Here is a 13,117-nt window from a genome sequence, read left to right as displayed (position 1 = left end):
AACATAAGACTCCACTAGCTTCCTGAGAAAGTGCCTGGGAGGCAAAATTTTTATATGTCTGAAAATATCTTTACTCAACCCTTATACTTGCCTGTTTGGTTATATGTAGAATTTCAGCCTACATACCAGTGTCTCAGACTTAAAGGCTTTGATTCACTGTCATTGCTGGAAATCTTACGACATCCTGCCCTTGATCCTAGCCAAAAGGCCAAAGCAATTCCAATGACATTCTGATTCTCTTATTGTCCTTGTAATTTTCCCTCCTTTCTCTTTCCTGTCATTTTAATGGGATTTCAGGAGTGAGCAGAGGTAAACATGAAATTTCAAAATGCTGTTTAACTAGAATTTTTCTACTGGGCATTTTATATACTAGATTATGTATTTCACGTTTATAGATAAAGAAATAGTTAAACTATTGGACAGCCTCACAGAGCTAGTAACTAACTGCAGGGGTTCAAGTCCAGGTTTGACTCCAAAGACTGATGCTTTTTCATTGTTCACTCCCTGAAATCCTGAAATGATTCTCCTAGACTAGGACTTTTTTGTTTAACTCTGGAGAGAATAGCAAAAGAAAATTTTGGTGGCTGCTTTAAACAAAACAGAAATTTTGAAGGCCTGAATTTTTTCTTAAAAATTATTTGTGTTTTAATACTGTCCCCATAGTTGTAAATTTTAAAATACACCATGTTGGGGTGGGGAGCGTATGGCTCAGTGGTAGAGTGTGTGCTTAGTATGCATGAGGTCCTGGGTTCAATCCCTAGTACCTCCATTAAATAAACAAACAAACCTAATTACCCCTCCCCCCCCAAAATTTAAAAGAATACATCATGTTTCTTATAATGGCACTATACCATGGTTTAAGAAGCAGGAATTCTAGTGTGATTTTCCTTTTATAGATGAGGCCCAGAGATGTTACCCATAGATCCAGCAAATTAATGTCACAACTGGTCTACAACTTTAACATACGGATGACTTTTTTCCCCTATTGAATACCTTTCTCCCAACATTTCATCATTTCAAATGTACAGAGGAATTGAAAGAATTATATAGTAAACACCCATAAACCTAACACTTAGACTCTACAACTGCCAATTCATCCATCCATTGACCCCTGATTGTACCTTTTAAGTATTTTCTACTAGACTCTGCTTCCAGGATCTTTCCCCATTTATTCTGGCCATTAATCCAGGGAATGAATGGGGAAATGCAAATAGCTAGCTATTTGAGTACCTGATATATGCTTAGGACATAATGGAGGCAATATAAGATAGCATTTATGTCCTGAAGGAATTTACAATCTAGTCGAGGAAGATAATATGTAACAAACAATTTAGGAGCATATAAGCTCGAATTGTACAAGGGTGTGCTTCCTCATTTAATATAGAGTTATAAGTTATTGATAAAACATTGCAAAGGTTTAGGCTAAGTGTAGCAAATTTACTTTTAACCCCTAGACAATATATGTATGCCTGTATATAGAAAGAAATTATCTTCATGTCATAAATGAACTGGTATCTTTAGTTCAGTGTTTCCTACTTTCCTTCATGTCCAGAACTTTCCTCTAACACACAGACAAAAGTAAAAAAGGGGTACACAATGAGAATACTCCTTTCTACCTTAGTCCCCTAGCTATCAGTTTCCCTCCTTAGAAGCAATCACTGTAAGATTGGTTTCCTTCAATCTAGAGCTACTTCATGCATATAAAAATCGTATCTGTGGGTGTGGGTGTGGTTGTGGGTTTGTGTATAGTGGCATACACACTGCTTTGTACCTGCTGTTCTGATTAGTGTTTTTTCTTACCTACTGAGTACTTATTTTACTCTGGACCCCTTAGGGCACATCTTCCATTCTCCCCACATGCTAGTTGTATTCCTATATTCTTACTCAGATCAAAGACACTTGTTTCCTACTTGTAAAAGGAAAAACTTGGGATAGCAATGTCCTCGCCCCATTTACCATCAGTACATCTTTTAAAAAAAATTCTACCTAGAAGCTGGAGGACAAGAGCTGCCTTAAATCATTCTTGATGCTAAAATGGGTGGACATAATTAGGAAGGGGAGATTGGCAAGGTAAAGCAGTCTTCACCTGACAGAGCAAAATATACACTGGCTGACTTAGTAAGAGAATGAACACTCAGATTGCAACGTCATTTACATGTATTAATTCCCACCAAAGACAGCATGTTATGTTGTTAATAGATTTAAACCCCATATTCTTTCATATTTATTTTGCTTCACTATGATGAGTCACATGTTGATTCCAAATAAAAGCAAGCAATTCCCTGATTTATAATTCATCCATTAACCAAATTTTAACTGCTTTTGGACCTCTGCGTTTTTGAGCCTTATTCATTTCCCTTAAGTCAAAAATGAAAGAGATAGGATAAGTCCAATTTTTTATTAATAATCTTGAAACAAATAATATGTTAATTCTTTAGAGTTATATAGCATTTTTACAATTTTGAAAGAACTTACACATATACCAATTGAACCCTCACAACATCCCTGTGAGGTAGGCAGGGTTGGTGTTATTTTCCTATTACTAGTGAAGAGAACAAGGCTCATGGGTGAAGTAAGGTCAAACAGTTGGTTAATGATGGAGCCAGGACTAGAACCTAGGCCTTTTGACATGCTGCCTCCCTGAGAACATTCAAGTAATGATATCCTATGCTATATAATGAACATTTCTCTCCTATGATGATCAGATCTCTTTTTAAGTTTGATATCACCTTTTCCTAATATCCCCAAACACCCAAACTGTGAATGAGATCGTTATTGGGACTATTTCTCTTTGATATTTCAAGCACCATCCTAAGATGAAACTTACTTATGTTTTAAGTTTTCAGGATCCTTAGCTACAAGTTCTAAATTATGATATGAAGATTTAGAAATTCTGCATAAGTGTTCCTATGTTGAATATGTCAAATTTACTTAAAATAATACAAGCCTGTTTATATTTTTGAAAGCTTTCCAATCTCTCCCAATAAGGTGTTCAGATATGTATAAATGGAAAATAGGGAAAGATGTTTAGCAACATTACTGGGAAGATTATGCAGAGTGCACCTAAATGTAAGTCGCATCACACTAATTTGTTTCTGTTGGCTTTCTAGAGGAAGGGAAACCATTAAGAAAACTTTCAGGTTTGATCCCATCTTATGTGTGACATCCTCAGCAACAAGCTAGAAAATGATCTGAATTATACCAATAGGAGGGTTCAAGCAGTAGTGATCAAACCATATATGTATCTGGTAAAAAGAAAGAAAACGCATGCTCTTCAGTGGTTCTGCCTAGGTCCAGTGTAAATATACTTATCAAGGCAGATTTTAAGCTATAGCATGTTCTGTGTTAAATTCAGAAATGTAAACTATGGTAGAGTTATCAGTTCAGAATATAAGACTAACACTGAATGTAACTGACCTCAAACTATGTGTCAAAAGCAGAGTAATGCTCAATGGGCATAAAAGGCAAGGGATAAAACTCCACTGCTCTGGTATGGAGAGAAAAACAGCAAATGCAAACCTTCAGGTTAAAAGTGAACCACAGAACATCAGGCATGTAAAACAGATTTTAAAAATATGAACGTGACATTGAGCTGTATCATCAGGAATTGTATTTCTAAAATTCCAGTTTTGTCCTTTTAAATTGAAGAGCAATAGGAAGAAACTTAAGCCTGTGGGGAGGGGTACAGAAAATGAATGAGATCTAGAAACAAGGCTGAGGAGGTAGGAGGTTAGGGAAAACCAAGAAACAACTTAAATATATTCAGAATGGATTTAGAATCCCTCTAAATCCATCCTCTCCCAAAACCTTTTCCTAAATTGAGATATTTGGTCAAAAAGTGGTGACAATAAAAGTGACTATTTTACGTTACAAAAGAAGTCTTTAAATGCAGATCAGAAATTTTGCTGTTAAAGAGTAGTCGGCTGATCAGGCTGTAAAAACTAAAACTTAAGTGCTGCAGTCAGTGATACACTGCAGAAAACTGCTTCCAAAAATAGGATTACTATAGTAGGACTCAACATTAATGAAACTATTAAGAAACAAGCACTTAACTTTTTATACTTGAAGCCTAATGAAAAAACATTGGTACCCTTAAGAAATCTAACAGTTTAAACTAATGTGAAAAATATTGCAGCTACGTTTAAGTTTGCTAAGATAAAACTTGAAAAGATCTAGAATGTTCTAGTTCGGTATCCTGCGCTCAATACCACCTACATATTTGAAATGCTTCTAGACTACACTATATTCCTTACATAGTATCATTGTCATCATCATCTTCATGTTTTCTCTTCAATGGGTTTGATTCATTGGCCGTGTTCTGTGATGACACCATGTTGGTGGTAATAAGAATATTTTTGGGCCCAATCATTGAAGGATTAATCAGAACATTTTGAACTGCAGTTGTTACAGGAACTGTAAATAGAGAAAACACCCCCAAACTATGAATTATACAGAATCAGAAACAGAAAAGTATTCAACAAAGCTGAATGTAATTCTAATAACAATTTCAATAGTATGAAGTGCAGCTACAGCATAGAAGAAACTCAGGTAGTACTGCATTAAGAGTTGAATTACATTTTTGATGCTTTGAAGTACTTAAATTAGTATCTAGAACAAGGTTAAAGAAGTTCTGTTAGTTTTTTTTAACTATCCAAAATTTCAATTAGTACTTAGTCATGGGAAGCAGTACACTGGATTCATCATGGAATATACTAAAGGCACATATTCAAGGTCAGGAAACATGCTTCCCTTACAGGCCAATATTTTAAATAAGTTTATGGTGTGTGGTTAGGTTTCAGAAGATGTGAAATCTAAACATATACATTAATAAATGGTGTTTTAATGGAATTTTACTTATATTATTCCAACTTTCTATGTATACTTTCATGAAGTGAATAAAGGTAAAAATTTTCATTTGATTTATACTAAGTTGTATTATTTTCTTGAGCTTTAACCCTAAGTGCTTTCCCCCCAAAGATGCCTTAGATTTGTAGACCATAACTTATTTTAATTCACAGTGTTCTTTGAGAATCCGATGATCATGCTGAAATCTCTCCCTTCCTCCCCAAAATGTTACAGGTATATAAAATTTCATACACTTTTAGTGGGCTTATAGACTCCCTCTGAATACCCTGATTTGCAGCATTACTTCCACCTTTCTGTTAACGATATTAAAACAATTTAATTATTGCTCTAGGAATACAAACTGTTCTATAATCACAAATTACTCACACATTTTAAAATTCAGAAAAAAATATTTTAAAAGAACCACTTTCAAACCCCCACCCCTTCACCAGCACGTTACCTGGTTTGACAGGCGTGGACTGAGAAGGTGGAATCTGCACTGTAAATCTTTGGCTTGTCACTGACACTGGAGGTGCAACTTTATTTGGGACAGACACTGTTTGTGGGGTTGCTGTAGTTGTAATTAACAGATCATGTTAGTTAGATGACTTATACAGGTTCAAATTCTGCACTCCTTAGCTTACCAGAAACTACCTTCAAAGCACAAGGAATTAATGAAAGGTGAGAAAAAATAATTAGAAATAAGAGCAAAGGAACTTCAAAGATGTTTACAAGCTCAATAGTTTAGATGTTAATAATTCAGGATAGTATAGTGGTAAAGATTGTAGGCTTTGGAGCCTACCTGCTTGAGTCTGAAAACAGGCTTTATCACCTACTAGCTGAGTATCTGAGGGCAAGTTATTTAAGCTTTTTGTGCCTCAATTTTCTCATCTGTCAAATGGGTATAGCTACCTATTTCATAGGATTCTTGTGAAAATAAAAATAATCCATGTAAAGCTTTTGAAACAGCATCTGGCACTGAATTTTAGCTATATGAAGTCATGAAGTTGAGCATTTAAATAAACAGAAGAACTAAAGACTCAAGGTTTTTCTATTACCTAGGTGCACTTTTAATCTCTGTCACTTGCTGGGAATTAGAAGATGTCTACTATACCCATGAAGCTAAATCAACATGCATCTAACAAAAGCCTATCAAATATACCCCTTGGGGTCCCCATGTGGCATAAAAATCATTTTCCTTTTCTATATCCAGATACTTTTTTTAAGCAGAAAGAGATCTTGGAGATAACCTAGTCTAAACCCCCATCATCTTAACTCTACCCAGTATCACAAGGTACAACTCAAATACTACTCCATTTTATAAAATCTTGATTTGCTCAGAAGTCACTGCCTGCCTCTGAAATTCCTTTAACACCTCATAGGAACCTTATTATTAGTATCTTATCTCGTTCACTAAATTATAAGCCTTGGCTAATGTGTTTTTTTTTTTTTTTTACCCTTGTGAGCACGTAGCACGTGGCTTTTGTGCCTGGCTTCTAACATGCACTCAACAAATGTGCTTGATGAATAAATTTTGCAAGCTCAGAGACTTGGTATGTAGACTGATGTCTTGGCTCTCTTAAAAAACACATTTATAGAAATGTGTCTAGTTTTTCCTTTGGGGATGCATGCTTTCCATACATTCCTTTCCCCTGGAACCAGCAGTCTGCCTAGGGACAGAATTGCTAGAAAAAACTACAACTATCATCACCTCCAGGGAGAAAGGAGAAGAAAGCCTAAATGGAGGAAGAAAGCCCAAAGGTACCCAGGAATCTGGCTTCTAGTGCTTTCTTTTCTGAACCCAGAAGGTGAGGCCTTACACTAACATCTCCATCTCTAGGCAAGTTTTCCCATATATTCAAGCAGCAGTCCTAAGAATTTGGTGAAGCTTAATGAAACAACGTAAGTATTTCATTTTGTCAAGAAAATTCACAGTAGGTGGATGTTTTCTTGTCCATTACTGTAAGGAGTTGTTAACATTTAAACCAGTATGGAGTTTAGGCTTTAAAACTAAACAGAGTAGATACTTAAGTCTTATGCTTCATAGGACTCATTTAAATTTTTTTTAAATTTAAAACTTTCATCTGTAGTAGTAGCTTTTAGCAGTTCCTTCACTTGATTTTAAAATTTCTAAAACGTGTACAATTAATGCCTAACTAGGAATAAAAATCACATCTGATAACTAAAATTGGTAAGCTTGCCAACATGTGTAACTGATGACCATAGGTTAGTTTTTAAAAATTGGTATTTATTGAATTAACATGAACTAATGGATAAACAGAATATGATCAAAAATTTGCACAGATTATATATGCAAACTCCTGTCTACAAAGGTTACATTAAGATAATTAGAAGAGTACAATTAGTACTAACTGTCTTAGTACTAATTTTAAAATGCTAAATGGTTTTAAAATGCTGAAATGTGAATTCACACCCTGAAAATATGAAGAGATTGTCTATACACCTCAAAAATCAAATGCTGCTTACCCTAGAGCTATATGACATCTATAGGACTCAAGTTATAAGTAATAAGAACCAAGAAATCTATACAGGTCAAAGAGAAGGATTTTTTTCTGAAAAGAGTTTGACTATGAAAGAAATCCAGCAGGGATGTAGGACAGAAAAAAATGAGGAAATCTAAATCCATTATTTAAGTTTTCCCTATTACTTAAACAACAATGACAGTATGGTTTCTAAATACCATTCTCTACTAAAAGGAACCAGGGGTCTTTTGAGAAATGACTGATTCTAGGACTGGAGTAAGGAAAATATGAGCTTGTAACATCGTGTGCCAGAAAGAAATGCTCAAAGAATGATGGAGACCTGTCACACAAAGGACACAGGAGACAGTTTGAAGGGGCTCTCACTGACCAGTACAGGATAATCAGTACTACTTCTGAAGAGGTTATATTAAAAATAGAATGGCTTTTCTTTGATGTCCTTAAGCTTTTTGTATATTTTAAACTTCTTTCTTTTGACTGCATTCTCTTGCCAATTTACTCAGAAATTTAGTTTCTGATTATACGTAGGTCACTGCTATGAGTGTATTTGGCAAATTCATTTGTATAGAAGCCAGAAAGAACAGAGCTTAAACTGCTGTTTTTAGTACCATAGTTTATATTGGCAACAATGTTGGGTAATGTCCAATTCTATACTCATTTGGGATCAGATATTCCTTCTAACTTTCTTATTTTGAAATCTGATAAAATCTATGTTTACAGCTTTACTAGAGAACAAATAAATGTATCAATGGCAACACACATATGGGAATTTCTGACTCACCTTTTGACTTAGATTATAGTTCGAAATCAAGTGCTGAGGCACTTCTTTACCAGCCAGAAAAGCCATTTCCCTCTTTCACTTACCTATAGTAGGAGTGGTAGGTCTGCTACTAACAGCACCAACACTTAACCGTGGAACTAGTCTTCCTTGGTTAGGTCCCTAGAGGATGTAAAAAACAAATTTGTTTTAATGTTGTTCAGATTTGATACCTAAACTTACCAGAAATGAAATTAGGATTGTTGATGTGAATTATTAATGGATACTTCATGGCAAGAATGTCCTGTTTTTGTTTAGTGTTCTAAACCCAGTATTTAAACTAGGGTTTTCACAAATATACTACACACACACATATAATACAAACATAATACCTATCTATATAAACATGGATATGAATGTATATATATGTCTATATATATAATTTTATATAGTTTTTTTCCCATTAGTTTTTTTATTGAAGTATAGTTGGTTTACAATGTTGTATTAACTTCTGGTGTACAGCATAGTGATTCAGTTATAATACATATATATACTCCTTTTCATTATAAGCTATTTCAAGGTATTGAATATAGTTCCCTGTGCTATACAATAGACCCTTGCTCTTTATCTGTTTTTATATAGTAGTTAGTACATGCAAATCCCATCTATATAGTTTTAAGTTTAAGGTAGAGTCTTATTTGGGGATAACAGCTAACTTCTTTATGATTTTTAATCTTAACTAGCCAATATCTGAACCAAAAAAAGAAATAAACTGTCTTATAGTGGAATTTCAGACAACAAAGCTAGCCCAATGTGGGGAAAACTTTTTCAGTGGTGGGAGAGCCAGAAAGCAAGTCTAATGCCTGATGATATATCATTTACTCTGTTATTGGGCCCTACTAAAAAACTATGTTATAGATTGGGAGTTACGGAAGTTACGAAAGATTGAGAGTTATGAAACCTGAGAATAAGTCTTAGCTTTGCTGCTAACTCCATAGATGAGTTCAGGCTCAGTTTCCTAATGTGAAAAATAAGTGTTGAGTTAGATGAACAAGGAAGTTTCTTTTAGCTCTAAAAATTTTGGATTATATATTCTATATTTTAACATAGCAGCTAGTTGCAGACATAATATTTTTAAGGAACTAAATAAAAAAATCCTACTAAATTATCTTAACCTTTAATCTACTGCATCGGCTACAGGAATTTGCTTTTTACAAATCCTCTAACACACTTTCCCCTTTTAAAAAGCTAAGATGACTAAAATTTCTTACCTTTTTAATTAAGGACTTCAGCCTATAGTTTGGAGCTGTTAAGCAGTATCTGTCAGGTGGGAGTCTGGGTCCTGAATATGGCTTAATCAATGGTAAAGGGGTTTGATTTTTCTGCCTTGCAATATCAAGTAAAAACTAAAAAAAAAAAAAATCCTTATTAGAACTACAATTTAAAAATTATAAGTAAAATGAACTTCAAATGACAGTTTGCTCACATCTCTTGGGGGAGGAGAGGTAAAAGATTGGTCTGCTCGACACTGGATTGCCAGTCTCACATCATCTGCATCAACATTAGGTTTCTTAGCATGGCTTGAATAAATTTTTGCATCATCCAGAATTGTAGTCACATATCCTTTAAGAACAAAACATTATTTTTTTAAACATGTGAAAATAGCTTACTACTTATGGCCACTTTTCTTAATAAAAATTCCCACTAATTTCTACAAAGGTTATGAATTTTGGTTGTAGTATCAAATTGTCCTATCTATATGATCAATTTTGAACAGATATCACAATACAAATACTGTCCCCTAGCTTGAGCTCCTTTTACTGCTTCAGGCTGAATTCTATGATACTTAACTGTTAAAAGTAATTGGAAAAATGTTCTTACAATGAACGAACTTTTCAAATTCACAAGTTAGGCAAATTTTTGGTGCTTTGTTAACTTACGGAAAGCAAATTCCAACATTTGATTTATAACCCTTGGTTCATACTCCGTAATTCCCATATCCTTCAGGATCTGTGCCATCACCTGTGGATTCAAATAAAAACGCCAGATGCATAATCTGGGTATAGAAATAAAAACTGGACCGAAGGTAGTAATTACATTTATGATACAAGGTCCCCATTCTCTGGGCTTCAAACTTGTTCTTAATCCTTTTTCGCCCAAGTGAATGTCAGGATCACACCAAATCCCTTCGTACCCTCTTCGCTGAAAACTTTTTTTTTTTTTTTTTGGCGGGGGTAGGGGCAAAGAGAGAAAAAAAAGGCCCGGGTTGGCTTTCCCAGCCGAGGTAGGGGTGGCTACAGCTGGTTGTCATTTTCAGGTGTGGTGATGGGGTAAGCTAGCATCAGAACCCTGGACGCGAGAGTCAGGATTCGCAGACGGGGCGAGACGACGAAGCGGCCAGGGCCCGAGGCCCAGGAGACAAAGCTGGACGACAGGCCTGTGCGATCCGGCCGGCCGCCAGACTCCCTCCGGCCCGGCTGTCGGGGTGGCGGGAGGGAGCCCCGGGGTCCTGGGCACCCCATTCTCCCACGCCTCCTGGCCTCCCCGGCTGGGCTGGAGCTGGCACGCGAGCCCATCCTCAAGCCCTCCGCCTGGGCCCGCCGCCCGGGTCCCCGGCCCCGGCCGCGCGAAGCTTCGCGCCCCGCCTGTTATCCTTCGCACTCACCAAGGCATCTCTCGGAGCGTTCTTGGCAGGCGCCATCTTGCCCGACTCCATGTTATCCTGCCGCTCGTCATCCGGGGAGAGAGGGCTACTCGCGGGTTCCTCGCTCAGGCTCCACCCCTGCGGGCGCGGAAGGCGGGGTTACCGCGCCGGCTCCGGCTCCGGCTCCGGCTCGGGTTCCGCGCGCGGCTGGTTCCCAGCTGCTAGCCAGTCCTTGGTAGGCTGAGGCCAGCCAGGCTAGCGGGGAGCCGGCGGCACCGGAGGGTCAAAAGAGGCTGGTAAGCTTTGCCTGAGGAGCCCTCGGCCAACGCTTGGAAGGCCGATAAGTTCATCTTCCCAGAGCTGTTCCCCAGAAAAGTGCATGAAATGAGCCACCCTTGTCTTTTCTGGAGTCCCTGCTCGCCTCCCCGGCTGCCACCCTGTCCCCTTCTGTCACCCTGGAATTGCCTCCAGCGGCCCTGCCTCTGTGTTAGGGTTGCCTGGTCAAGTGCTGAAAACCCAGTTAAATTTGAATGTCAAATCAACACATTTTAGCATAAGTATTCCAAATATCACACGGGCTATACTTATACTACAAAATTATTTATTGTTGAGTTGACACTCAAATTTAATTGGGCGTTCTGTTTTTTTATTTGCTAAAATGGGCAACCCGACCCTATAGCCTGCTCTCCACCCAGCAGGCATTTGGTTAGCTCTCATCACACTCAACGCCCTGTCACAGTTGCTCATTTTATACTGATGAAAAGCTAAAGCCTGACCGCCTGTAAGATTCCCCGCTGGAGCCCCTCCAGCCTTGTTGCTTGGGCTTGAATAGTTTCCTCTCTGTCCCTGCTGAGGCCCAGCCAAAGCCCTCACTTGCTTCCCAAATGCTTTCTCCCCACTCGCCACATGACAGCCTGAGTGACTTTCAAAAAGCGTACAACAGTTAATTATCCCTGGCTTAGAGTGTCCCAAAGAGAACTCCTTACTCCTTCACATCCACCAACGCCCGCCATCTCAGAAAAAGACACTCTGCCCCACTCAGGTGGGAAAGAGCAATCAGCCACGTTATGCTCTTTCCCTCACAGTCCACACTTTAATCTAGAAGCAAGTCCCGTCAGGGCAACCTCCTAAAGTCACATTACGAGTATCTTTGTCTCCGCATCTCTATCCAGTGATACCATGCTAACAGCCCAAGCCAACAGCCTTCCTTACCAAGACTCCAGAAACAGGTCCTCGAAATAGTGCTTCCCCACATTCTTTACACAACTAGAGAGATCTCAGTCATAAATCAGATAATTGTATTCCTTCCCTTAAATGGGCTTAAACCCTCTAATGGCTACACACACACACACACACACACACACACAAATTCATACTTATTTCTGGGGCTTGGCGGGCCCCTCAGTTTTGGCTACTAGCTTACCTCATCCGGCTCCTCTGAATCGGTCGTCCACCACGCAGCCATCTTGAACTCTGATGAGGTCCCCCAAGAACCACGTGTTCTTAAAATACTGTTTCCAGTGGGAACACTGATCCCCACACTCCGCAAGCGCCTTTCCCAGCTGGGCGTGGGCAACATTTAGGTAAGACTAATAATGATTTTCTCCCGTTCAAATAGGTAGTATATACACAGGATACAAAAATTTAAAAGTATATTTTAAAAAACAAGAAAAAGAAAGCCTCTGTGGCTTGTCCTAGCCACTCATTTTTCCTTCACAGAAGGCACCACTGTTTACCAGTTTCTTGTCTATTTAATGTACAAATCTTACCTTCTTTATACCTTGTCCACCCCCCCAACGGTACCATATTGTTGGGGTGACCAGCCTTTAGAGACCCAACCCGGGACACAGCTGTATTAGATGAAAAGACCCATAATATATAATACATACATAATACACAATTGTACAAATATGTTACTGCTTTAATATAAAAATATGAAAATAGATGTTCAATTTAAATTATGTTTTTCCATAGTGTTTACTTTTCAGTTACATACATGCTATTACTTAAACAAAACAATAGGGCTGGTTAACAGTGGCAATTAATAGTAGTTAATAGTAGAACTAATTAAATAATGTATGAGAGAAAATACAACAATATATTCCAAATTTCTGTCCTGTCACAGCAATTTAAGTCTTGGTTGTTTTAAATTTTATAGGTCATATTACTGTATATTTTTAATATACATAAATATGACTTTAAAAAAGGAGAATGTAAAGACAAAAAACCAAATTAAACAGCTGTTATGTATTGCCTATATTTCATAAAAAATTACAGTGAAATGTTTCTTTTGGCCTCATGGTACAGTAAGATATTTTTACTCTTTCTATTCCTTTTTCTGGTAATACTTATCTGAACTGCTTGCAGACT

General features: G+C 37.6%; 1 protein-coding gene across 1 annotated transcript; it reads right to left on the bottom strand.

Annotated features, from left to right (window-relative positions):
- Nucleotides 1–2,384: 2,384 nt before the first annotated feature.
- TAF9B (TATA-box binding protein associated factor 9b) lies at nucleotides 2,385–10,896 on the bottom strand. The gene is made up of 7 exons (XM_031446217.2): nucleotides 10,769–10,896; nucleotides 10,044–10,125; nucleotides 9,590–9,726; nucleotides 9,375–9,509; nucleotides 8,211–8,286; nucleotides 5,306–5,416; nucleotides 2,385–4,413 (listed from the first exon to the last, which is right to left on the bottom strand). The coding sequence occupies exons 1-7, from the start codon at nucleotides 10,817–10,819 to the stop codon at nucleotides 4,250–4,252; spliced, it is 756 nt and encodes a 251-aa protein (XP_031302077.1). The 5' UTR covers nucleotides 10,820–10,896; the 3' UTR covers nucleotides 2,385–4,249.
- Nucleotides 10,897–13,117: the final 2,221 nt, after the last annotated feature.

Source organism: Camelus dromedarius, chromosome X, assembly GCF_036321535.1.
Source record: "Camelus dromedarius isolate mCamDro1 chromosome X, mCamDro1.pat, whole genome shotgun sequence".
NCBI classification, from domain to species: domain Eukaryota; kingdom Metazoa; phylum Chordata; class Mammalia; order Artiodactyla; family Camelidae; genus Camelus; species Camelus dromedarius.
Note: the sequence above shows the minus strand (reverse complement) of the source record. Positions and strands in the feature narration are given on the sequence as shown.